A 27,136-nucleotide genomic window follows, 5' to 3' on the forward strand; every position below is an offset into this window, starting at 1 on the left:
GGGAATCAGGGGGAATTTTGGGTGCAGAAAGACTAATGCAGGACTGAGCCTTTATGAACGAGAAAATCTGGACGGCGAGGGAATAATTTGGTAAACGGGGCTACTCGAAAGAAATGAATTATGACACATGATGTGAGAACAGGTCAACATTTCATATCTGGCATACATTTTTCTAAACAGACAGAAAAGCATCCCAGTATCGTGACTGTTTGCTATTAGATTCTACACAAAAATATATTGGGGTGGCATTTAAATGCAGCGACTCGAGATAGCAAAAAGATGTGGGATTGTATTTCTTTCCATTCATTTAATTGGAACCATACTGAAAAAGCGTATGAAAACCATCACTCTTCAATATGTCTGAAGTGTAGCTTTGTGACGCTGAGAATGATGTCCAACCTAATAGAATTTCAGATAGAGGAGATATTTTGGCTCATCTTTTGCTTCCAGCTATACTCAATTTCCCCGTGTGGTTATTTTTCTTGTTATTGTATGCACCAGCTATCTGTTTCTTACTTCACTGTCTGGGAATACAAACCATTCTGTCTCATTTCTGACCTTAAAATGGATTGGACAAAAACAAAAGGAAGTTAAAAAAAATGTTTTGGGTAGTACCCTTGTACTTGTTCCTTGTGTTGTGTAAGTCAGCTTTTTAAATGGAAAGCCTCAGTATTCCTGCCTGGGAATATTTGGCATCTATATATATTCTGTACTTTGTACCATCTGTGTGCTGGGTGGTGGTTCATCAGGAGGGGATGAATGTAACCATTTCAGATGCTTAACTGGCTGTTGGGACTTGCCCAGTTTGTAATCATGGTAATTGCACATACAAATATGGCCATGTAATTACATGTACATTTTTGCATTTAGTTTCAGGAGTTCATTTAGAAAAGTATAAATGCAGCCCAATAAATCCTTTATATCTCAGATTTCTGTGCGTGAGGTTTTACTTAAATCAGTAACAGCTCAGGTTAGTTTATAGATATAGTCAGATACTTGGGCAGTGAAGACTTTTGCCAAGGTACAAACTGGACACTAAAATGAAAGAATTGTGGATGAAATTCCAGCTGAGAGCAAACCTAACTTGTTGTTACTGCTATTGACATTCATGGATCGAGATACAATAGACACAAATAGGTACTGTAATAAATTTCTACTCCTGTGCTCATATGCACATAAATAGATAGCGAGACTCATTTTTCAGTATTTTTTGGTGTAGATATATATATATATGTATTATGTTTGTATAATCAAAAGGAATGGATAATGGTTGTTTGTCTTCTGTGTTTCTATTGCCAGAGTTGTTTTCACAAATGTTGACAATGTCTGATGGAGACTGATACCTCTTTTGTATTCAGTGTTACTGTGAACCAACAGTTACTGCGGTACTGTCATTTCCCAGTCTGGATTGCTTGCTAATTTCCCTTATGGCTTTTTTTCCCCGTGGATAGTATTACTGAGCTAAAGACAAGAGGTGAATTCTGCAGATGATACAGAAACGCTCACTCAGAAGTGAGGGTTTTTGAATCTGCTGAGCTTTATCCTGTCTCCTTAGTGTGCCCACACACATGAGAGGTGGGAAGTAGCTGGTAAGGACTGGAGAATCCAACCTTCCCCGAGAAAATAATATATACTGTAGTAAATATTTTCATTTAATTCAACTTTTGGTTAGTGTTAAACAGTTGTGCTGATGTGATCCTCTAAGATTAACTCCTGGCAATAAACTGCACAAAAGCGGTGTCACGGGTGATAAGCAACAAACCCAAGTCTGGTCTGAATAGCTCTAGATGGAGAAATTATTGCTGTTAGTATCTTTGTCATGGTTGTGGCAGTAAAGACAAACGTCCATTTTCCTACTTTAAATGTTCATGTTGGCATCTATCACATATCCTCTTTTTTGCTTGTTTTAAAATAAAATAAAATATTTTAGCTTTTTTTTTTTTTTTTTTTTTGTTTAGGTTAATGTCCGTGTTTAAGCAGCTGTTTTGAAATACAGTGCCATTTTTACATCAAAAAGAAAAACTGTTTACTTCTTTTGCATTTTTTGGCACCCTTTTTTCCTTTAAATGTAGACAGCTACAGTAAAAACTATCAGCATGGCTCATAACAAATCCCATATTTGCTGACTTTAGCCTGGTCTTTGCTTTTCTGCCTGGGGAGGTCACAAGCTCGAAGAGCGTGCTGGATGCTGGAATCTGCTCGCAGGGGCTATGTGCAGCCTCAGCCACTCCCTCCGGCCATGGCACTTTGCTTTCCTCATGATTTGGGATCAGTCCCTGTTCTGCCTGCCTGAGCCTGGCTTCCTCTGCAGAACCATATCTGAGTACCCTCAGTACCGAGGAACAACCCTGTCATCTTCCCTGGGCTTTTTAAAACTAAAAGAGGTTTGAAAAATCAAATTTCTCAAGGCAAGGCAGCAGAGGAGTAGCAGCAGGGCATTTTTTTAAATGCTGCATTTTCACATCAATCCTTTTACTGTATGTTTTATTTGACTGGGGGCAGAGATTACATTTAATTTTATTTCATGTGCATGCTGTTCTGGCTGGAAAGTTGTGATCAGATCCTTATCTGGTTCATTTAATATCCTCTCTGCCAGGACTTGGCAGGGAGTTCATAAAAGCCTGTCCCTCAGCCTGTCAGACATTGTCCCAGTCCATATAAAGCAAGGCAGTCTCTCCTCCACAGACTTTAAATATTCTTCTAGCGCAATTATTTGTGCAAGTGGAAATCATTCAAAAATCCTTGGAAAGCAAATAAAAGGAGAAGCTGGAGTATAGCTGAAATTGCCATTTAAATGCTTTTAAATTGTAGAAGCTACTGGCAGATAGTATTTTGGAGTATTTGCCCTGCTTTAATGGTACTGTACACAGAAATTCATCAGGTATAGTGAGAGGCAATTTCTGGCTGGGAAAAGATAAATGTTGGCTTTTCAATTGCTTTTCAAGGTGCTGTGTTATTGAAAACACATTGCCACTCAAGGCACAAACTGTAATCCTATGGAAAATGTAATTTAAACTATTTTACAATATTTTTAAAGCATAAAATCAGTATTATTTAGTCAGGTATTGCATAGGTTAAATTACCTTTCCTCAGATAGTTTTCTGTTTCTGCATTCATAGATATGTTAAATTATTGTTACTGTTATTTTTTGTCATATATTTATCATGGGTTGGCCCTATCTGGATGCAAGGTACCACCAAAAGCCACTCTCTCTCTCTTCCCTCTTCATCTGGAGAGAGGAGAGAAAATACTCTAAAAGGCCCATGGATTGGGTTAAGGGGAGGGAGAAATTCAGTAATTCAGCATTCAGCAATTAATGTCATGGGCAAAATACTCAACTTGAAGAAAAATTAATTTAGTTTATCAAATCACAGTAGGGTAATAAAAGATAAACCCAAATCTTAAAAACACCTTGTGCCCACTCCTCCCTTCTGGGCTCTACTTCCCTCCTGATTTCCCTGCCTCCTTTCCTGAGTAGTGCAGGGGAGTGGGAGTGAGGGTTGTGGTCAGTTAACATATGCTGTTTCTGTGGCTCTTCGCTCCTCAAGAGAGGACTCCAGAGAGTCTTCCCTGCTCCAGCATGGGGTCCCTCCAATGGGAGACAGTCCTCCATGAACACCTCTGATGTTGAGTCCTTCCCATGGATTGCAGTTCTTCATAAACTGGTCCAGAGTGGGTTGGATGTAGCCCACTGGATGTAGTCCTTCAGCCTGTGTTCCCTGCAGGGTGACAAATCCTGCCAGAAGCACTGCTCACAGCCTCTTCTGGGAATCCACCTGCCAAGGTGCACTGTACTGATGCTGCCTGGTTGTGTTGTTTTCAGCTCTATGGCTATTGCTACCAAGACAGCAATGACATCCCAGACACACTGACGACCATCACTGAGCTGGGCTCGCCTTTGGAGATGATTCAGCTTTTACAGACTTCCTGGGAAGACAGATTTCGGGTGAGTAACAGCTGTTTCATAAGGATCTTTAGGAGACCGAGAAATAATATTATGAAGCAGGGGTTGTGTACTCTTCAGTGCAATTCACATTTATTAAATGTTTGTTTTGCATATGATTGCATCTTGGTTTAGAAGCAATATTTAGTACTCCTCTTCTGTAGTGTTTAAGACACTGTTATTTTGTCTGTCAATATTATCTAATTGTAACCAGTTATATGATATCTCAAAACATTTCTTACTTGTTAAAGCTTGAGACACAGGAGTTTTGGCATTGTGCTCTGCAACTGGGATTTAAACAATAGAAGGATGTTACATTTCTCTCCTGATCCTTATCATAGGTTTGTTTGATAATTGTTTTTTACTGCTTCCTGCTCTGTTCATTTTTTCCTGGGGAAGAGTGAAATAAATGTACACAAATCTCAAACCCAGTTTGTCCACCGCACTGGCAATTTACCAGGAGCACGAAGGTCACACTTAATTTGTCCAAAATGAAGCCAGACTGCAGCAATGCTTTGATCAAGACAGCTGTCTCGCTTGGTGTATATGGGGATGTGTCGTTGTCTGAGGTTAACTCCCTAGGACATTAAGAGGCAGCAGCAGTCTCCATCTGAAACACTTTGGATTGCTTGGCTACATCTGTGCCAGAAAATTAAAAGTGCGCCTGAGTGAACTCCCAATGGAAAGAGCAAGGTGCAGCCCACGGCTGTGCTGTTGCATTCCTGCCCTCTCTGAAGGCTGTGTGCAGGATTGGAACCTGTTGGAAATGGTCTCTGGGCCACGCTGCCTTCTGGATCCTGCCTGGGGACAGTGCGGGAGAACAGCCTCGGTGCTGGTCAGACCTGGCCAGAGACCATGCTAGCCAGTGTGCATGTGGGATTAAGTTTCTGTGCCCAGGAATGTTCCCTGGCAGAGTTTATTTTACTCATACAGCTGGAGCAAGTGTGTTCCCTGCACTAAGCTTCAGCTCCCTTTCCCTGAAAGAAGCGTGGTCTTGATAAGGCAGCAGAGGTACTCAGCAGGGTTCCCAAAACACAGGACCACCTGCCTTTAGCTCATCTCATCCAGGGAATGCAAATAATGGACTGTGATAGCAATTATGTACAAAATAAATGACCCAGAGATATGTGAGATTATGGGTAATAAACAGAGAAGTTTCTTTCCAGTGTGGCTATTTCTGAGTGACCAATTGCAAAGGGAGATAAAGGAGAATTAGATGAAGACCTTCATAGAGGTAGAATTACAGGTGAAACATACCTGTGACAACTGTAATGAAGTCCTAAATAATGTCATGCTCATTCGTTTGTCTAGGATGCAACTAACAGAGAAAGGAAGGAAATAGAATTGTCTTCTTAATATGTGAGACTTATTTGTGGTCCAGTCCTGAAAATGACTGCATAAATCCATGAGGTTATTCCTACAATTGTAATTTCCTTGTGTGGATGGACTCAGCAGTAAGCTGAGTAAGCCAGAGGTGTGTGACACAGAGCAAAGCCTTCACCTGTGTGCTTAAAGCTTGTTGTAAGGGAGCATTTACAGTCCCAGCCTGCAGCAGGTCTGCACAGCAGAGCCTGTTGGGGTTGGGCACAGAGGTTGCTGGTGCAGGATCAGGGAGCTTTTTGGCATTTGAGAAAAGGCAATAATTTCGGATGACAACCTGTGGGTTTGCTCAAGCTAAATTCTGGGTTTGTTGGCATTTGAAGATACCTGTATTATAGGTTAGCTTGGGCTGGATGGGCTTTTTCTCTACAGTGTGTTGCAGGATAACACAGACATGACTTCTGTGTCCTTCCAAGGAGAGGTAAGGGTCAAATTTAACATCCCATAACCACACTTGTATGCACCTACATACACCTCCATATGAACTATAGTATCCTGTAAGTAGGACAAAAATGTTCTTGTCTGGTCAGCCAGGAGAAGGATTAGGTAGAAGCATGAGATGGTTCTAATATCCCACAAGTGAAGGGTCTGAGGGATAACTTCAGCTATGCTCAGCTTTCTTATCAAGGATGTGTTGAGGTGCACCCTTGAGTGTATTGTTTAAGCCCCTAGACTGAATTTGGGTTTGACTACTTCAATGCACATGCCCTTGACATTATATTTTAATAGAAAACAAAGATTATATATAAACAGTAAAAAGTCTGCTAAACTGAATATGACCTATTATTTATTTAATACATAAAATTAAAATTCTGGTATTCAACTGTGTTCATGTTACTGCTACCTTTGGATTAATAGGTTACATAGTAGACTGTAAAGGAATGCATGAATTGAAAACAGGACTTTGGTAAGGGGGCTGAATTCAGTGTTCATCAGGGCTGCTGCCTAGTAAGAGTTACTTAAGTTTCTAATCTGCAGTAGAAAAGTGAAACATCAGCACCCACCTCAGCCTCAAAGTGGTGCATGAGGGTCCACCACGGCAGACCCATCGAAGCAGATGGCATATACCCTTACCCTGAGGCATGGTGCAGGGTTACAGTGGACCTGTGGAGCTCCTGTTCCTGGGAATTTGCTTCCTTCTCCCCTGGAAAAAGGAAAAAAAAATCAAAGGAAACAGTGGAAAAAAAAATTACAAAAACAGTCAAGAGGCAGGATCAGTACAGAAGCAATACAGACACTGTCTGCAGTTGGAGCTCCAGGCATGGGTGCAGGGCAGTCCAGCCAAAATTTCCAGACCTGGAGTTTGTAAAAGAGCAGGATCAGACTGTGTAGTCAATGCCTGTGCAAAAAGCGTTATTAAAAGTTAATGCTTTTATTTCTGTTAAAAGTAAGAATAGCAACAATGAACCCTGCTTCAAGAATAGTGTGGGAAAGCACTTGTAAAGAAGCTTATTTTTGTTTCAAGTCTCTCAGGGTTTTACAGTCAGCTATGCTAATCCTGTGAAAAATACCTTGGTTGCAACATTTAGTTTTGAGGGTAGGTTATAATGCTTATATTAAGTCATAAATTTATGAGCATATCTTCAGCTAAAGTGGTTTTGTTGTATGCTTTGCACTGAGAAAACAATGCGAGGTACTCATGTTTTTGTGTTTCAGATCTGTCTCAGCTTAGTTCGACTTCTGCATTACTTGGCTCACTCTCCTCTTGGCTCAGTGACATTACTGGATTTTCGCCCTCGGCAGTTTGTGATCGTGGATGGGGAGCTGAAGGTGACAGATCTGGATGATGCCAGTGTTGAGGAGAGCTCTTGCACCAGTAACAGCGACTGCTTCATGGAATTCCCTGCGAGAAACTTCACCCTGCCCTGCTCAGTTGAGGGACGGTGTCAGAGCATGAATGAAAAGAGGAATCTCTACAATGCCTACAGGTCTGTGATCAAATAAAGCCATGTAGGATTAAGAGTGGGCCTAGAGTTCCAGCATCTTTTATGGTTATTCACATCAATGAGCACATACTGACTCAGAACCAATGCCCAGGAGTAAGTGAAGCCATGAATAATTGTTTCATTTGTGAAAATACATGGCATTTATAACATCTGAAATATTTTGCATACTCTGAGTGTGATTCAGCACTCAGTCTAATTCTGTGTTGGTTGAAGCCCACTGAATTCTTCACTCAAGCAGAGATTTTCATAGGAGTGAAGCATAAGCACTTTTGGAGCTTGGGGCCCACAAGCTCTGTGGTGAGACAATTCCAGCAGCTCTTTGGTATGAGTTAAGAGGGGTCATCACATGTTTTGCACCACCAGCTGAACAAAGGGCTGGATTCAGCGGGAGACTTAGAGCTCAGGTCACCTCCTGCCCTCTGGCTCAGTCAGTGCTCCCTGCCTTGCTGGATCCTGCTGTGGTAGGGTGGTAACAGCCTCGGTGTGTCCCTGGAGCTGCTGGGATCATCCTCAGCTGCTGACATTCTGGGGTCTAAGCCCAAACCTCTTAAAGCAAGGGTGGTCTTTTCACCCTTCCCTCCCAGCCCCAGGTCTGTGTGAGCAGGTACTGTGGGACTGACTCCCAGCGCTGTGCCCACAGTGGGGGACACGTGGGCAGTGGGCCATGCTGGACCATTGGCCTTGCTGAAGGAAGTGTTCAGCTATTGTAAATCTTCCAAATTTGATTCTAAAGCTGTGTCCAGATTTACAGCTGGGTCCTTCTGGGCGATGGCTTTGTGTTTGTGGTCTTGGCTCTCCCCCATCAACCATTCCACCCCCGGAGGGTTGTGTGGGATGCTGGGGGAGCCATGTCGCTGCTTTCCGGGAGCCAGTAGTGGATGCTCAGTGCCATGCTCATCCTGTGCCATTGCTGCTCCGTCTGATGGGCACTGCTGGGATGGGTGGCCGCCCTGGCTGATCCAGATAGGAGGAGGAGATCTCAGAGTTGTGCCATAATGGTGTGCTTATTTCTTAGGCTTCTCTTTCAAGTGCCGTGCCATTCACTGCCTTCCAGACCACAGCGAGGAGAGGCTGCTCCAAAGAGAGCCTTCTGCTTTGGGCACAGGGCGCTCACCAGCATGTGTATCGCATTAGCTGACCACACTGAAATGGGCTGCACCACATGACAGCCATCTGCAGTTGTGCAGCACAGTATTTAGTGTGTCCTCCAAGATTTTCCATTTCCATTTGCTTGGCTTAAAGATCTTGCTTAGCTTGCTCGCTTTTGGTTAAGACTGTTTTACTGCTTCTGGGTAAGAAGCCTTTAATAGGTGCCCATCCATCTCGGTTGTAAGTGGGGACATGTCTGTGGTGTGGTGGGCTTGTGGCAGGTTGCTGGTCACACTGAAGGAAGTGGTCTTTTCTAATACAGTTTTTAGTATTGCCTTTGAACTGCTCTCAAGTGTGTATTTCATGCACAGTGCCCCAGTGTTCTCAGCCCCTGCTTTGCCTAAATTCCATAGAGACATGGGGTTTTGTTGAATGGTGGATTCACAGTGTGGGAGGCTGTGACCATCCATGCTAAGGCATTACATCAAGCTCTATGCACTTGTCTCAGAAGGTGAAATCCCCACTTCATTAGGGATAGGCTGCTAAATTTGTTATTTTCATAGGTGCACTCTGTTGCTGTAGGCTTAGAGGTTGCCCTCTGAAGCTGTTAGACAGAAGTCAAAAGCAGCAATATGTCAAACAATGCATAAACCCCTTGTAATTTTAAAACATAGCACACCCTAACCTTGAAAGCATACTTAAGCCTATCTTGCTGGTTTCTTTATGAGGTAAATAATTAAAGGAGAGGAAACATTTGGGAGAAACCTCTACAAGAACTGGCCCATCTTGACTTTCAGATGGTTACCTCCTGTCACAAGTGTGTCTCACTGTGTTTTCCTCCAAGTGTTTGGGGCAACAGTTTTCAAAGCACTGACAGTTTTGAAAGTAAACATAATTCATATTTTGAACTATAAACCAATGGCTGAGATGAATTCTCCATCATTGAGAATTCTTTAATGAAGATCAGATAGTTCTTGAAACAATTTGTAGGAACAAATATAAAATGATCTGACAGTCTGTGTTATGCAGATCACAGGGGATACCACTGGCCCTGGAATCAATGAATAACAAATGTTCTTGCAATTAAGTTGTGCAGACTTCAGTGTCTGTACACGTCAGGATTTGACATGTGGGTGTTTGCAGTAGAACAGTCGCATGTCTCTGTAGCCCTGTAGCTACGGAAAAACAATAACCTCCGTGACTTGCTTCCAGGCAGCACTGAGCAAACTTAGTGACAGCTACTGAATTTTTGCAAAGAACTATTCACAATCAGTTGGACTCTGCTTTAGGGATAATCTCTAAGCAAAAACAATGAGCTAAAGTTTACCAGACAAATTATTTGTCACAAATGTTGTGCTGCTCTTTAGATTTCTGTATGTATTTACATTGGCTGTTTCATACTCATCATCAGGACAACCTACCAGTGGATTATCTCACTTGGGAAAACCATAAACATTATTTTTGTTTGGGATGAAAGATGGAGTTACATTCTCAAAGAAATATTCATTGTGTAAATAGAGTGTCAGCTCAATAATACCTGCCTCTATGATCAATTTTTGGTATCAGTAACAGGATTTTCTAATTTGTGCTTATGTAAAGCATCTGATAGTCTCCCTCCTGAGCATGAGTCCCTGGGGGTTTCCATTTGACAATGTGGTCTCCATATATGAAAAATTGTTTACTTTGCTTTGCAAGTTAGATGTGAAGCAGGGCAATTTCCCAATTGTGTTCCTGTTTTTTTCATTAGCTAATATTTATGTCCAGTAGTTCTGTTTGTATTGTCAGATCCTGACCTGTCCATCTCCATCTTAGGTTTCTGTGACACTGAGTTAGTTGCAATAGATAGTAGTATTGGGAGAGTAGTAGAACTCTGAAGGAGGAATATGAAAATTAAATGTATGTCAAGGGATGGTAATGGCACATTGTTTTTTCTTTTGTAATAAAAATCATTAAAATCGAGTTTGGAATCTCCTTCTCTGTAGGTATCTAAAAGCCACGAGGACACAATCCTAAGTAACTTGTTCTAGGGAGCCCTGCTTGAGCAGGGAGGCTGGACTAGCTGACCTCCAGTGGTGCTTTCCAACCTCTCCCAGTCTGTGATTCTACCTCCATCAGTGAATATCTACATGAATGCATCGTGGTTATAGATAAATTATAGGAACAGAGAGGACGTTCTGTATTCCAGCAGCGTAAAAACAATAGAAGATGGCTTTCTCCTGGCACTTAATTTGAAAGTCTAAAAAACTGTAGTAAAGAAAATAGAAATTGCACTTATTAGAAATGAACAGTAATCTAATTTACGCACTTTCAAGGTTTGAAAAAAAAGCAAGCCCAAGATTTATGGGGTTGATGGCATCCTTTTAGTTTGTTGAAGTACAGACAGCTTTGCCAGTAGTCACAATCCATGGGGCTTCACAGCAAATTGCTGTATTAATGGAACATTTACACGTAGGTACAAGGCAGCCTTGTATGTAGCAGCATGGTCTAGGTATGCTAGACAGCTGTGTGTGAATAGTCTCAGCTATGTATTTATTTGAGTATAGAAAGTATAGAATGCCATTATATTTCCTGAATAGGTCAGTGGCATGTAAGCAATAGGAATTTCATTCCTTATGATGTTCAGGAGTTACCAGATGTTTGTAAACGCTTGTAAAAAAAAAAAAAAGTCAATATTGGTTACTTTTCTATTGCAGGTTTTTTTTTACCTATCTTCTTCCACACAGTGCTCCGTCCTCACTGAGACCATTGCTGGATAAGATAGTCAATGCAACAGGTAATCACAATAAACATGATAATGCCAAGTAGTTGCTTTATTAGTGTAACTATTATGGTTGGGAGGGGAGGGTGCTGCTTTTGTGCTCACTGCAATAGAACTAGATGGTCGTTCTATCCAGGTTAAAGTTGCTTCCATACCAAGAAGGCAAGAATGGGCCCATATACCAGATAAATCCTATTTTTAGATTTTATCTAGGCTTCACAGAGATATTTGTTTCATCCTGACACCTCAGCACTGCATCTGAATGCAATTCCTTGTGGGGTCTGGCAGAACTTCTGTTCCTGGAAAGGGAAATTTTAATGGTAAAACCCAGGATACTTTCTCATTGTCAATGATACTAGTGGTGTTTTATACCTCAGGAGCCAGAGCCACAAATGACATTTCCATAGATCTTCACTGATGACCAAGGGAGTGGCTTTGAGACAAGAGTAGTTGCCTGTGACACTGAATTTTTCAGTGCCTTGCTCCAGTGTGCATCCGAAGGGAAAATAAATGATGCTAAGCTAAAGCTAATGAGCAAGCAAAGCTTTGGAGTTCCCTGTATTGGCTGATGTTGATCTCTTCTGAGGAGTTCTCCTCGGTGTTTTGCGCCTGCAGGCCTGGGGCTACCATCTGGATGAGTCAGCCTCTGGAATGCCTGGGCCGTGTCAGGTGTGAGACCTGACTTGTAGGAGCTCAGGGATTTCCTGCCCACGTCACCACCCTGCCATGGAGCAGGGCACCATGGAGCTCCTGTGCTTAGGGCTTCATTCAAATAAAACCTTGTTTTGTCCTGTGCAGGTTGCTCCTTATCTAAGTAATTCTTTTCATCTACTTTTAAAGGAGAACTTCACTGGGGAATAGATGAGACAGCTGCTCAGCTGGAGAGAGTTTTGAATCTGTATAAGAGTGGGGAGTACCTGCAGAACACAACCCGGGTGCCGAAAGCTGGTAAAGTCATCTTTCTTGAAACTTAAAATTTGAAATTTTGTCATTGTTGTGGGGTTTGCAAGGGCTAATGTACAGAAATCAAAGCTCAGTGGTCCTTGAAATAATGCAATATTTTATCTGCTTTTTGTTTCCTGGGAGCCTCCTGTAACTCTTCTCACTGTGTGATGTAGCTGGACATCCATAAGTGTGAGCAGGCTGTAATGGGAATAAGGAAATCCAAAGGGAGTTCTCCATGACAGGTTTATGGAAAACCTATTTCATCACACCCACACACTGCTGTTGTAGTATCAGAACCTGCTTGAACATATATTGGAGAGAATCCAATCATGAGGCTGTAACGCCCCATGGTTTTCCTGGGACTTAAAACAAATTTCTTGTAACATAAATGTTTATAGATTGGAAGACTAAAATTTTTACTTCCTTTGCGAGGGAAAAATAGTGTGTCCCTCATCTTCTGCTAGCAATAGAATGAAAAGACAGAAAAAAAGAATAGGATGAAAACAAGGCTGAATAACAGTATCTTTTTCATAATATGTCTGTATGCTATGCAAGCTGTGGTACAAAGTGGTGCATGTTCTTCCTAGAAGGATAGCTGTGGAATTGTACATGTCAAAGAATATTATGTGTGTTGGAAATGACTATTAAGCCCAACAATTGTAAAAGCTGTTTTGCAAATTATTTTTGTGTACGTACAATGTTCATGTCAAACTGTCAACATAATTGACTGCAAGTTGATAGGAAAATTATGGCTTTGCTGCAAAAGCTCAGTAAAGAGGGAAAGATGGGTTCTAAACGAAGATGAATGTTGGCACAGGGAGTTTGAAAAGTTCAGTGAAGCATTTGCTCAGTGAAAGAGACACAGGAGCCAAATTCATTCTGGTTGTGGCTCTGTTAACCTCAAAGGGCCATGATACTAGGGATGAATTTGACCCACTTATCAGAATAATTCAATATTTATTTTGTTGTAAAATTGGCAGGAAAATTGTTGCAGGTGTTCATTTAACTTTCAAATTTTCAGCTTTTCATCACATCTGTGCTGAGTGATACCTGTCAACACAGCAAAATTATTTTCAGCAGTACAATCAATAGTACAAACATGTCCTTTGTTGAAGAAGTGCCAGGAGAGCTGAAGTTGTTCTGTGATGCTGGTTGATCCCAGGTCTAACTGATATATTAGGAAGAGGTGAAGTTTTTGGTTTTAGAGATCTGTCATGTTTATAGAGACTCATAAGGAGAGAAGCTTTGGACAGCAGTAGTCAATGTATCGGTGCAGGTTTCCACGGATACGAAGCAGAGCTCCATGTATATTTAGCTGCTGTAATAATTACACATTTTTGTGTTCCTTTAATTCTGTAGAATCCTGGATAACGTAGCACAGAATCCACTACCCCCATGTTCATGGTTGGTAATCCCCTGCTCTGCGAGGAGCCTGTTTTATTTGCAGGACACTGCTAATGGACTTAGGCACTTCACAGTGTGACCAAAGATGTTGAAAATCTGTAGATGCTTTGTGTAACGTATTGGATAATGTGCATTAAATACTGTGAGTGTAATATTGAATTCCTTGATAGGAAAATGCTCTCAACCAGGGACAAGCCTGAGGAATTGGGTATCTTAATAGAAATTAGATAAGATGTGTTCTAAGTCTTAGCTGCTGTGCCTTTAAGATGTGCAGACCTGTTTCTAGTTTGTTCTAAGGCCACTTTAACCAAGCAGAAAAGGTGTTGTAATCTCATTTCTATTTTAAGACTCCCTTTCCATGCCAGACAAATATAAAGTAGTCGTATCATGAGGGCTAAAATGTGCCTATATACCCACTTTTATAATTTTAATTTCCAACCATAATCTTTCCTCAACTGATATTTGACTGATATCTGATACTAATACTGCGTTGGAATTCATTTTTAAAATTTTCAATCCAGAGATTATGGAATTAGAAATTATTAATTAGAATTTATTCTAAGATAATGGAATTCTCCTGTGGTACAGTGGAGTTGCAGGAGAGGATGACAGGTGTCCCGGAAGGGAGTGGTGTCCAGGTAATCAGCCTCTTTTACTGGTAGGATGCTCCCAGCTGAGATTGCATCCTCACCCTGAAACCAAGGCTGAACAGCTGACCAGATGGAATATTTTCTATAGATCTTGGTAGAGGGGTAGACAGGGATGAAAAGGAACAATTGGGATATTTTCCCAAGCTGTAGGTTGAGATCCTGCTTTGTTTTTTTGTTTGGACAAAAAATATTTTTAAGATTGCATGATTTTATAAAATGTTTTCTGTGTTGCTCTGTGGCATAGACAAAGTTCAAGAAGGGTGTTTTTCAGCTCAGTGCCAAGTTAAGATAAAATTAAAGGTGATCATTTGGTTCTCAGGCCAGATTGGAGTTAATCAGCTTTGCCTTCATACCCCAATGGGTGCCAAGATTGGGGAGGCACAAGTTTGCATCCATATTGCTCCAGATGATAAAACTCTCACAAGGTGACTCACTCCCGGGACTTTTGCTCTCACAAATAGTAGAAATGATGGGAATTTCTGATGCCAATCTCCTGGCATCTAAAGGTTTAGTGAGGAAATAAGGCCTTTCTGGCGCACGACCTATTTTGAAATCCTAAAAGAACAGGAGGAGAATTCAGATCCAAGAATTTTAAAGTTTGGTTTGGTTTGGTTTTGAAAAGAAACTACAGAAGGTTCAGGTTTTGAAAAGAAACTACAGAAGCTTCAGAATTTGTCTTAGGTCTTAAATGCTTGGAATTAGGCATTATCTTGGATAGACCATTGTAAATTCATAGTAGGAAAGACAAGATCATGATCTTGGGCATGTCATGTAAGGCCATAACTAAAACATTAACCTTGAGGAAACAGTGTGTTATCTATGTGAACTTATGTTTTTGAAAGGAAGACCTCCTCCTATGAACACTACAAAGTGAGAAAGGTGATATTGATAAGCAGTAGGGAAGTGGCATGAAGAAAGTTCTTGTCAGCCCTAGTGTTCCCATCAATAAAGTTTAACAAGATGACATAGTCATATTACAGAAAGTCTTGGATATTAAGCTTTCACTGTGCTTCAGTTGTAAAGCTTTTATAGTGCTGTAAATTATATTATGCTGTGGACTTTGGTTTAGTATCCTAGAGTAGAGGCGTGGGAGACATTTGATAGCTGTGTATGTGTTCTGCAATCATAAATCACACTGCTGTTCATGTTGATATGGGAGCATTGCAGCATTTAAAACAACACCAGGAACAAATGCTTTTGTTTTCCATTGGCTGTTGGCCTCTCCTGCTGGAATCCAGAAGAATGTGAATTAAAACAGGAACCATGTATTTCTTCTGACATATGTTATCTAAAAATGATTAAATCATTCCATTAATTATCCAGATTACGGAGACTATAAAAAAACTACTGATGTTCATCAGTAAAGTCATGCCCCAGTATCAAAGATTTTATTACTTTATTCAAGTGACAGTGATTTGTACCAAGTATCTGGCCCTTGAGCTAAGCCCCAGCCCTTCAGTTAACTCAGAATTTACTCAGAAATGCGTGAAATCAGCTAACACTTGTAAATCGGATAGCTTTGTTATTCATTAAAGCTAATAAATGACCCATTATTAGGTCTGGGGGTGTGCAAGCCCATAGAAAGCTGTAATTAGCTGCTGTTGTTAGCTGAAAGCACATTCTCAAAGCTAAAAAAGCTGGAAGGCTGGACATAAAGCAAAGACACGTTGTGTTTTCCTTTGTCTCAAGACAATTTGGCAGGATTATGCTGTATGTAAATATTTACAGTACAACAGTGTTCTGAAAAAAATATTCTGCAGGGTCACTATAGCAACCTGCTTAGGAATTTGTAAATCTACCCAAGAATTATTGAAATCAGGAACAAACTGCAGCCCAGATTCCTGCTCTATTGAAAATATATGATAATAAATCTTATCAGCTTTATATTTTTTAAAATTAACTTTATACATGTGCCTTTGGTGTCCCTTTCCCAGAGCCCTAAGGACTGAGGGGGAAAGGTGCACAGGGCAGAAAGTCTCCCTTTGCACCCTGCCTTGCTGGGAGGGCTCTCACATTAGGAGCCAGGCAATCCCAGCACACAGGAACACAGGAGCAGGTTCCTTTGCACCCATGTGATGCTGGCAGTTCAGTGAGTCTCTGCAGTGACCACAACCAGTTGCTTGTTGCTCACTTGTATCTCCACTGCTGTGCATTTACCCTGTTCCCTGAGCAATGTGTTCTGCTGTTGCTAAACTTCTCCCTGTCCAACTTGGCACTGCACAGCATAATACTTTCTGCTGAGGTCCTCAGTTCCCTTCCAAAACACTAAAGAAGTCGCCAAGTGTCTTTTATAAATCCTGTGGACATTGTCTTCAAGCTTAAATACCCCAACACATGACCCTAGGCAACTTCTGGCTTGTCCATCATCAGCATCCTTGTTTTTATGATTGAGTGGACCATGTGCAATGTTTAAGCATCTGTAGGACATTTTGGGCCTGTTGCCTTTGGTAAATTGGTGTGTACCACAGAGGTGGCTGTGGGTATGGAACAGCTCCCCAGGATGTGGGGCATGAGGCAGGAAAAATGCTCCAGCTGTGTCATGTTAACAGGAATAAAATATAAGGGAACATGTCGTTCCTCTCGTTATTTACTTGTGTTTTGGTGACAGCCTGCATTCTGATTTAAATATGGCTCTACTGCCAGCACAATGGAAGCGCACACCAAGCGACGAGGCTCCCGGCCCGCGCGCAGGAAGCTGAAACGCTCCCCAAAGGAGCGGAGCTATCTCCTGCTCTGATGGCAAAGCCGTGTCCTGCCAGGCCAGCCTGTCTTTCCAAACAGTTGGGATGAGTCAGGCCTGATTGAAAGCAGAGGCCCGCGGGACAGGCCTGCCCTCTCGCTGCCTCAGACATACCAAAAAGTCGCTCTCTGTAGCAAACCGTGCAGGGTGCTTCGAGGAGCCTGTTGTCAGAAGCGTGCGTAAATGTGAGGTATTGGAACATGAGGAAAAGTTCAGCATAAAATGAAGCATACTAAAAACATCAGTGTATTATTGTATCTTTTGGATCCAGTGCTGTTCTCCAAAAGCTCTCTGGGAATCAGAAGGGACTGTTTGTAGAGCAAAACACTGCTCAATACCATTTTTTGCTGATATTGGCAGGATCAGACTCTTTCTGCTTACTTGTGAGCAAAGCAATTAAAAGCAATTCCAGAGTCGACTGCCAGTGTTCCTCTTGAGACTGGAGGAAAAAAGGAGGGAGAAAAAGGAGAAACACAAGTTTTCCCTCAAGGATGAACGTGGCTGTGTCTCTGTCATTGACCCACAGTATATTGGCAGGTGATAAGAGAACTGGGCAAATCTCCAACAAGTAGCTGTAGTTGGTAGTAAAAATGCAGTCTGGCTGCTGTGGCTGAAATAAACGGTCATTAGGACTGATTAAAGTCAGATTTAGTGTGATTCAGACAGGCTAAAAGGGGGAAACCACAGGTGGTTTCACATAGTTTATTATATACTTGTGGAGCTCTTTATATGATTCAGTCTAGTACAGTGAAAATGAGTATGTTTATAGATTGTAGTCGGCTTTGGGACAATGCAGGTGGTTTTTGATGGAAAAAAAAATAGAATGAGAATTTAAAGCATTGGCTTTTTTTTATAGCTCTTGCACTGGTCAGTGATGCTGCAGATTGCTTTTAAAGATGCCTCTCTTAGTTGTCACAACAATTGAGGATCAGTGTGGCCATCATGGGGATGTGACTAACGTGGCAAGAAACTTCTGAGATTTTGGCCGGATCAAAGCAGCATGTTTTGATTGATCAGCACAACCACGTAAAAATATTTAAAACTATAAAAGCTATCACAAAACAAAACTTTTTAGGATTGCCTGGCTTCAGCATAGCAAAGTATCTTGAAGCTCCAAAATGTTTACAAGAAAACATGCTTTGGAGTAGAATCTGTCTTTGTAACTGTGAGCTCTTGTATTACCTCCCCTGTGTTAAACTCTGGATTAAACCCATTGTAAGTGACATCAAGATCAGGCTTACTGCACTGCATTTATTTGCTTTAATCCTCACAAAATTAGTAGATGGAGGAAAGGATTCTTTTTCTGCTGATACCAGTAGGAATACCTTGCATTTCTCTGATCTATTCCTTGCCATTACCTTGATAGACTTTATGTACTCTCTGTCAAGCTATGTGTATGTACACAAAAGTGTAAATTTATGACTGCATTTATAGTATTAGGCAAGCATTTATTGGTTTTAAACACCATTAGTCTGGAAATTGACCAGAACTTTGACCTTTTTATGATGTGATTTACTGCTGTGAGCCTTCAAATTCCAAGGACTCCATTTAAGCAAGTTCCAGGTCTGGGCAGGACAAAAACGTGAGCTGGAGCTGTCTTTAAACCATTGGAGTACTGCTTAATTGAGTAGCTGCACTGTGGTGTCCAATTTAAAGGTGTAGGGGAAGCCCAGCTCTGCTGAAGGCTGGACCTAATGTCATTGCTGGGACACATGTCAGTGGAGGAGCATCCTTCAGGAGGGTCCTTCTAGTTCACGTGAAAGGAGTGCATTTCTTCACAACTCATACAAATAAGGGCTAAAGGGTAAGCTCCCTAAATCAACAATATGCAAGTAAGAGATTCCAGGGATACTTGCCTTTACCATGCAAATGGGCAAGGCAGCTGCCTTGCTCTGCTGGAGATGGAGTGAGTTTTGAAGAGAAGTGCAGTTTAGACCATCACTTGATTGGTGTTGCAATGAGTTTCTGATCAGTTCTGACTGAAATAATTTAACAGGAGGTCCCATGTTGGCTTCCCAGGGCAAGCAGAAGTGCATGGCTGGTGTGGGAGCAGGAACCTGGGTGCAGGGCCATCACATATCCTGCTCTCCACTCCTTGTGGCTGCCATCCCATTGGGATGCTCCTAAGGGAAGGCACTCCCAGGCAGCCATTGTTGCTGTTTGCCATGCCAGCCACAGGGGCTGCCTTCCTGCCTTTCCACTCACTGCTTCCTCCCCTCCCTGTGGGCAGCAGTCCCCAGATTGCAGGTATCCAGTGGCTCCTGCCAGTTGGAGGCCCGGCCAGAAGCTGCCCTTGTGGAGCCCGTGTGATGGTGTGCCTTCCCTCAGATTCCAGTGGCAGTGTTTCCACCTGCGTGGTGCTTGGTGATCTCACAGCCAAAGGAAAATGCTCTTTGCATCTGTGTCACACTGCCATGTGCCTGTTAGCTGTTCCCATGAGTCACTGGAGATGCTTGTGGCTTTCCCTCATGTCAGAACAGCTTTCCCTCATGTCAGGGAACAGTGAGGAGAGAAGGGACAGCCACAGGGCTCTGCTGTGTGGTGACACTCCCCTTGCATGGCTTTTTCCATCCTCTCTTGCAGACTCAAACCAGGACTTTGCCATCACAGTTACTGCTGGTTCAACTCCGTTGATTAATGTGTCTGAGCTGCCCAGATGATTTGCCAGGCTTGGCCACCTTGGAAAAGGCAATGGAAAGGGAGAACTTTATCTCCTACTGCCAAATCACTGCTACTCTTTTGAAGTCTGTGTATGTGAGCTGAGAGCCTAAACCCCTGAGAGCTGAATTGGGAGCAGTGCTAAGGAGAAGGGAAGTGCCTTAGGCCTATTAAGAAGCATATCTGTGCTCAGAGGAGTTTAAATATTTTAAATATTAAATAAGGGTCCTCAAGGTGGCCTTTCTCCCTTGCCTGAAGAAAAACACATGATGTGATGTAGGGCTGGTCTTAGTGCTGTGATGGTGTGCTGAGGGATGCCACAGCTTCCTCCCAGCCCCAGCGTGGAGCCTGTCAGACTCCCAAAGTGCCCTGGAGAAGGGCTGGGACATGCTCCCTGCTGACATGGAGAATCAGGCAGATGCTTCATCTCCTGCTGCTACAGCAAGGACCATCCTGTGAATGCCCCCCTGTGGCATGGGGCTTGGCACAGTGCAGTGTGAGGTGGCCGTTCTGTGGTATGCAAAGAGGAGCTGTGGATAATCACATTTTATATCCAGTCAACATAGCATGTGTGCTGATACAAATGGTTACATACAGTGCTAATGACAGGGATTTTTTTTGCTTTTAATTTCTGCACATCATTTTACTGTCCTAGGCTGTGAGGTACAAATCAATACTCAGCAGTTCCATGTGAAGACAAGAGAATATTCTGTTACATTCAATTATTGTTACGCTACAGTTGATACAGAAACTGGGAAAAAAGGGACTTTTACCTAGACAACAGTTTGATTTATGCTCTGACTTCTCTTCAGAAGAAATGCATAAATATTTTTTATGGAGAAATGACCAGTCATAATGTGGAACTACATTTTGATTTTTTTTTCTTGTGCATGAATCTGCATTTCCTGAATTAAGAAAACATTTTGCTTTTGATTTAACTGGGACATGATCAGCTCTGATTTTACTTCTTGTTTGGGAATGTTTCTTATGATATTTTAAATGAGCTAGGGCTTAAAATAGAATGTATTTACTATATTTGTTTCCAACTATTCCAGACTGTGTGGTGAGAATGAGCACTCGTGAATGTGCACTTCTTTTCCCAGTTGAAATATTGACAGTTTGGAGTAGCAGACACATTTGCCTTTGACTCAGTGGTGTTCATACAGTGTGCTGTATGAAATATTAGCAGGCTGAATCAGCAGAGCAGTCAGAAAATGCCTGAACCAAAGTGACTTAAGAATAGACTGTGAGTCAGGGCAGGCAGCTCTGGTTTCCATAATAGATACAATTAGAAGAAATATAGAATGTATTTAGTTTTTTGAATAGGACGTGGGGAGGAGAGACAGGAGGGAACCATTAATTTGTGCGTCTGGAGGCTAAATAGAAATGTTTATAAATGATCAGTTGAATTTGCTGATGCATTCATTAGAGAAAGCCCTGTTAGTGGCTGGGAAAGTGAGAGGAGCTGTGAACAGAGAACAAGAGGCAGCTCATAAAGGCAAGTGAGACTGAACGGCAGCCAAGGGAGAGGAGCAGTCGGTGGGGCAGAGCGGAGGCGCTGGGCGAGGACCACGCTGACATGCTCCTGCTACTTTCCCCCCCTGCCTTCTCTTCAGAGGCCCATCAAGCGACTCCTCTTTTGTCCTAATCCGAGCAAGCAAAAAAAGTTTGCTTAATTAAAAGCCTGTCTTTTCTTCCTTCTCTAAAGGAGCCAGAGAAAAATAGCATGCTCTTCTGAGGGAGAGGGAGGGCTGGGAACGCCTGGTCAGGTCTCACCCCGACAATCCTGCTCACTGTTGAGAAGTAGGACAGTGAGTCAGTTCATTCAAGTGGATGCTGTTTATTCAATGGGGCATTCTTCCTGTAAAACTCCTAATAAAACCAAAGCCTTGCCTCCGCAGTGGGGAAGGGGAAGGGGTTTTTTGCACAGACTGTTTATTTACAGATGCTTTCTGGAGAAAAAGGTGAGAAGAAAGGAGGAAAGGAAAAGGAAAGGAAAGTGCAGAGCTATAAACACGTTTGGGAGTAAACCAGAGCTGGTACAGTCTAAACCGTCAGCTTTTCCATCATATATCCAGCTCCTAAGCTGTTCTAATAAACCTTGCCTGTTAAAACCAGCCAGTTTACTGGAGCTTTCCAACCACTGCTTTGCTCCTATTTGCAGAGTACAGACGGGTGCCTGAAGCCTTTATTCCTGATGAGAACTACAGATGCTGGCCATCCTACCATCACAAGGGCTGCCTCCTCTCCGTGTTTGATGTCAACGAAGCCATTGAGATCTGTGACAGCTACTCCCAGTGCAAAGCTTTTGTTCTGACTAACCAGACGACTTGGACAGGTAGGTCCTGGATGCTGTGGAGAGCAGAACTGGGTCACCTATTCTGGCTGCTCTAAGTGTTTTAATAGAGCTAGTGGAGTGTATTGTGCTGGGCTGTGGGAGCCAGGAGCAGCATCTAGAAGTGAGGTAGTTTCTGAAGGTTCAGCTGAGGCAGCTTCTTTTTTGGTGAGGTTTGTCTTTGCCAGCTGTCAGGAGAGCAGAAACTACAGACAGGCTCACAGGAGCTGGTACTAGAGGACTAAGCAGGAGGATCCCAGGTTACCAAACCACAGGATATGAAATGTTATTTTTTTTGCATTTTTGTGCTTCTGGGAGCTGTGAACAAGCACTTCCATGGAACCAAGTAAAATCTAATTCCTATTAACCTTGTCTATGGCTAACCAGTGACTACTAGGTCATCATGTCAGACCATCTGTAGTTGGAATATTGAAGTTAATTGATATACTAAAAAAATATTTATTCTGGCACAGGGAAATTCATAGGAAGTTTAGAGCAGCTTCTATCTCAGGTTACAATATTAAAAGCAAATGGGACTTGACAGCAATATTTGTAGTCTTATTTGTCATTCTCTTTGCCATACCATTCCTGAGGCACGACCACTTGAGTCCCTGAAACCTGCAGCTTGGAAATTTGCTCAGTAGTTAAGGCATCCCATTTGCCATGTAATACTTTTAAAGAAAATAGTGTTATGGGAGCCCCCTAGAGAGGCAGGCTGGGAGCAAATAGCATTTGATTTTCTCAAGTTTAGAGAGGGAAGGCAGAAGTACAGCAGATATGGAGTGCATCTATGTGCTGCAAGGAAAGGAAGGGATTTTGCAGGTCTGTGGGGCAGCAGGAGCTTGTTGGGAGGCAGGAGTGTGAATAAGGTGCCAGGTCAGTGAGTGTGGGGAGATAGAAGAGCTGTGCTGTGGCTCCCACAAACACCAAACAAAGAAACCTTGCCAGATTCAGCCCCCACTGGCCTTGGATATACATGCAGCAGGTGCCTTATGCTACCCAGGCTGTTGTCACTTGCTGCTGCTTTTTATCTGAGGACTAGAAACCTTGTTCCAGCCCAGAGTTACAAAGTGATCAGCAAGAGCTGTTTCAGAGAAAGTCATGTTTCATACACATTGCACTGATCAGTTTTGTAAAGATCAAGCATGCAAATATGATTCTGCTTCTGCACAGTCAAACCAATGTCCTTCATTTAAGCCCTCAACCCAAGCCTGTTTTTATCAGTGGGAGTCTCAAAATACTTTTTTAAAGACCCCATGGAATTTGTATGAAAGTCTCCAGACCTTTCTTTCATTTACTGTGCTAGCTGAGCACAGCTGTATCTTGACCATAATTAGGTAAGAGTAAAGATACTGAAACCAGGGGAACTTCGGTGTCATTTTAGACAAAAACAATTCAGGTTTATAACAGCTGAAGTTAAGAGAGAGTTCAGTCTTGCATGGCCTGAAGAATGCATAGGTTGAAGTAGAATTTGAAGTGTCAGCATTTTAAGGTAGGCAACCTTTTGCTCATCACTTCTAAATATTTTCCCCTTCCTCCTCTTTCCTATTTAATGCAGGTCGACAGCTTGTCTTCTTCAAGATGGCCTCAAATCATATTGTGCCTGATCCTGACAAGATAACATATGTGAAGGTGACAGACTGACACCTAAAGTGGCTCAGTCTGACACGTGAGTGATAAGAGCTGTTTGTGTATAAATATAGGCAGCTGTTAGGTAGAAGGCGGCTGTGGCCGGAAAATAATTGCACTATTACTCATTCTAATCTATAGAGTGCTAAAGGAAACTTTAAAGAAATAACCTGCATGACCAGGATGAATGTGCAATAAAACAAGATTTTGAAAATGTGATTTAAAAAAAAAGCAAAACAACCCAAAGCAAAGTACAAGAGATGATACACTGTTAGAATATAATTTTGGTTATAAATCAGCTGGCAGCTCTGGCTCTTCTAAGCAAGGTTAGCATAACATTTCTGACCTATACATGTGTGTCCAGGGGTGAAAGCTGATAATTTCTCTGGGAAGCCTGTATCCTCCACACTGGTATTTATTTGGGCACGTACAATCACAACAGAGGAACTGAAGCGTATCAGTTTGTCTGCTGAATAGCAAACGTTGCTGAGGACAATCAGCATTTGTGTTCAAGCTATGGAACACGCAATGCCGGCATATTTGTCTAACGGAAGGAATTGCTTATGTTTAGAATTGCAAGACTGCAACTAATTTTCATTTTTGCTTCCAATGTTATCATAAAGTTTCATTTTTAATTTGAAAGAGCCATTTTGTGGATCTAGCAAATCACATAAGCATATGAATAGTCCCACTGAAAGGGCAGGGGCTTACCCAAGTGCTGAGTGCTTTGCTGGATAGGCCTGAGCATATGCTTACAATTAAGCCTGTGCTTAAGACTTTTGTTGAATCAGTTTGAATTGTTCAGGAAGCCACATCTTTGACAGACTGGCAAAACAGTCCAGCTGGTTGAACAGTATTCATTTAATTACTATCTTGCAGTTATTCATACCTTTTATCATCAGGTCCTTGGTTTTCTAAGGCATTGCTTGCTGATTCATAGAGTCAATGAAGTAAATTACCTTAATGATGTCAAATGAATGCTAGCCTTAATTCTATATAAAATGCATCTTAAAGGCAGGGTGTGTCTAGAGAATTTGCTTTCAGTGAAAGCAATGAAGTAAATGCTAAAGTGACCAATGTCATACTGTTTTGTAGTTTGTACAGTCAGGAAAAAATGTGCTTTTGTTTCTCAAATTGTTTATTTTTGTAAAAAAAAAAAAAGATAAATAAAATTTCTTTTATTCTTTGTTTTTGTGTGTTTGTGTTTCAAATAAATGTCTCAATTCAATGTATTGTATGTAAATGTAAACCTGGGATATTTTTTCCATAAAGGACTGAGGTTGTTCCAGTGTCTCCCAGAGAAGGGTCTGTTAGTGGCTGGAGTACTTGGTGGCTTTGCCTGTGTGGTGCCTGTCACAAAGTGAGTCATGGTTAGCAGGCAGTGGTTGAGCAGCCTTTGCTGCTCTGCTCTGCCTTAGGTTGGTATCAGCCTTTTAGCACTTGGAAGGGGCAATGGTGAGAGCAGGACTTGATAGAGTTGCTTGTTGGGCCAAAAGGGAAGCTGGGCAGCAGCTCCTGCCAGGGAGGGCAGGGAAGGAGAGCAGGAGAGCCAGGGAAATCGGGCAGCAGTGTGGGGTGCAGGAGGGAAGGTCTGACAGTGACACCGTGGGCAGGGGGTCTCGCCTGGGCGCGGTTTCTCTGAGGTCACCGATGCCCTAATGGCTCTGGCAATTGGCTGAAGTGAGTCCTGTAATGGCTGTAACTCACAAATTATCAAACTCCCAGCCCTAATAGTTCAGCTGATTGTGTCGCCGTGCACTTAGGAACCCATCAATCATACTGTGGTAATAAACAAACACTATGGATTCTTTTAAAATTGCTGCATAAATCATGCCAACACATACTGCACAGTTCATTGAAGTGAGATGGGTTGTTGGCACTGAGGTGCTGGTATGTATTTTGAAAGTCTTTAACCTCCTGTGATTTCCTTCCCATTAAGCACTGCACAGTTCCAAAAATACCCAGCATTTAAAAACGTTCTTTAAATTTAAATCCTTTAGTTGCATTCCTATGTAAAAAATGCTAACATTTAAAAGAAAAAAAAAAAAGGCATTCAGCGTAATACTTTAAAGCTGTAGTAGGTAACCTCAATAATTTCATTCCATCACTTTCTGCACACTGGAAAAAAAATGCCTCTTATTCAGGAATTGTTTATCCCTAGAATTAAACAAAGTTGCCAAACCAATTTATATCAGCTTTTGCAAACAGAGATCATGTAAGCAAGAAAGAAACATAGCTGTGAGCCAAGAAGCTGGATTTTAAATTTCAGCGGTAATCAACTTTTTACAGGCCGGTTTTATAACTCTGAAAGTAAGGCTTTCCAGTGGAAATGCTGATTAAAATCTTAGATGCGATACTACAATAAGAGAATTTAACAGCTGTAGTAAGCACTGGCAAAATTCTGAATTTATGTGGAGAAAGTGATTTTTGCAGCAGTGGGTCTGATTCAGCAGCGCCTGACTGGCACACGTGGCATGGACACCCTTGAGAAGCCACAGAGGAGGAGGAAGAGGAGGAAGCAAGGCACAAAGCGAGTTGGCAGGTCTGGGCCAGTCAGCCTGGGACCTGCTTCATGTTTTCTGTGGAAAAGGCATTTCTATCTGTTTTTTCCCCTAACTTTTGGACTGCTTTTTACATTTCCTGGCTTCCTCAAGCCACAAGGTAGAAATATGAAAGAAGACACCCACAGGGCTTTAACGACTGCTGTCTGTGTGTGCACATGCACGTGTGTGTATGTGTATACGTATTTATGTACGTGTCATGCTGAACAGGGAGAGCTTATTTCCTCAGTGAAAAACCAATTGCCTGTGCACAAAATGAAGTGCTAAACAGGATGTTGAGTTCATCTGGAGAAGTGAGAGCTGTGTGAGGCTATGGGTGCTGCAGCTCTGCAAGGGGCTGTGCTGAGTGTTTGGCCCAGTCCAGCACCATGTTGTCCTGCCTGGTCTGAGGCTCAGAGCACCTCCAAGAGCTGCCCAGTGCCTCCTCCACTGTTTGGTGAGGAGGTGGTTCTAGCCCCACCACTGGGAATAGGCTCCAGGCAATGAAACAAGCACTGACCAGCATCACCTTCAGCCTGAGGGTTGCAGGGGAGACATGCCAAGAGCTTTCATCTTTGCTTAGACCAAAATAAAAATGTGTTCTTCTATTTTTCTCTGTCTTCTCTGAGCCTACTGCTTGATCTCAGCTCATTTTTCTGAGCTTTGTCCCCAACTTCAGTGTGTCTTTTTAAGTACAAAGCTGAAGTCTCCTGTAATCAGCTTCAAACAGGTGGTCACAACTCACATAACATCTGGGAGAAATCTATGGTGGAATTGGTAATACTGCCATGAGCATTCATAGCCATGAAGACAAAGCTTGAAAACAAGTGGGCCCTGTTTCCAGCTGAGAGGTTCAGGTAAGTTTGTATAAGGAGTGAAGGGGGTTGGATGGGCAGTGAGATGCTGGTGAAGAATGTCAGAGAGGTACTTTCAACATGAGATAAAGGAGTTCAGTGTAGTACAATTATTTGTGATTTTCACTGCCTCTCACTGCTTCAATGAGGCATTTTGCTTAGTCCTTCTGCCAGTCATGATCAAGTTTCCCATAAGATTTGTGAGATTGGTGGGAATGGTGGAGTGGGGTGCAGGGAGGACAGCAACCTGGCATGAAGGCAGCTC

At 42.2% G+C, this 27,136-nt stretch overlaps 1 protein-coding gene across 2 annotated transcripts in view; it reads left to right on the forward strand.

Annotated features, from left to right (window-relative positions):
• The window catches only part of PKDCC (protein kinase domain containing, cytoplasmic), a 36,357-nt gene extending 11,693 nt beyond the window's left edge, over window positions 1-24,664 (forward strand). The window contains exons 2-7 of one of the 2 annotated variants that reach the window (XM_053939538.1): window positions 3,824-3,946; window positions 6,980-7,251; window positions 11,082-11,131; window positions 11,957-12,064; window positions 21,678-21,851; window positions 23,407-24,664. In XM_053939538.1, the coding sequence (XP_053795513.1) occupies window positions 3,824-3,946; window positions 6,980-7,251; window positions 11,082-11,131; window positions 11,957-12,064; window positions 21,678-21,851; window positions 23,407-23,492 (813 nt within the window). In that variant the 3' untranslated portion in view covers window positions 23,493-24,664. Of the gene's footprint in view, window positions 1-3,823; window positions 3,947-6,979; window positions 7,252-11,051; window positions 11,132-11,956; window positions 12,065-21,677; window positions 21,852-23,406 lie in introns of both variants that reach the window. The other variant, XM_053939536.1, reaches the window with a different exon arrangement.
• The last annotated feature ends 2,472 nt before the right edge of the window (window positions 24,665-27,136 follow it).

Source organism: Vidua chalybeata, chromosome 3 (assembly GCF_026979565.1).
Source record: "Vidua chalybeata isolate OUT-0048 chromosome 3, bVidCha1 merged haplotype, whole genome shotgun sequence".
Taxonomy (NCBI): Eukaryota; Metazoa; Chordata; class Aves; order Passeriformes; family Viduidae; genus Vidua; species Vidua chalybeata.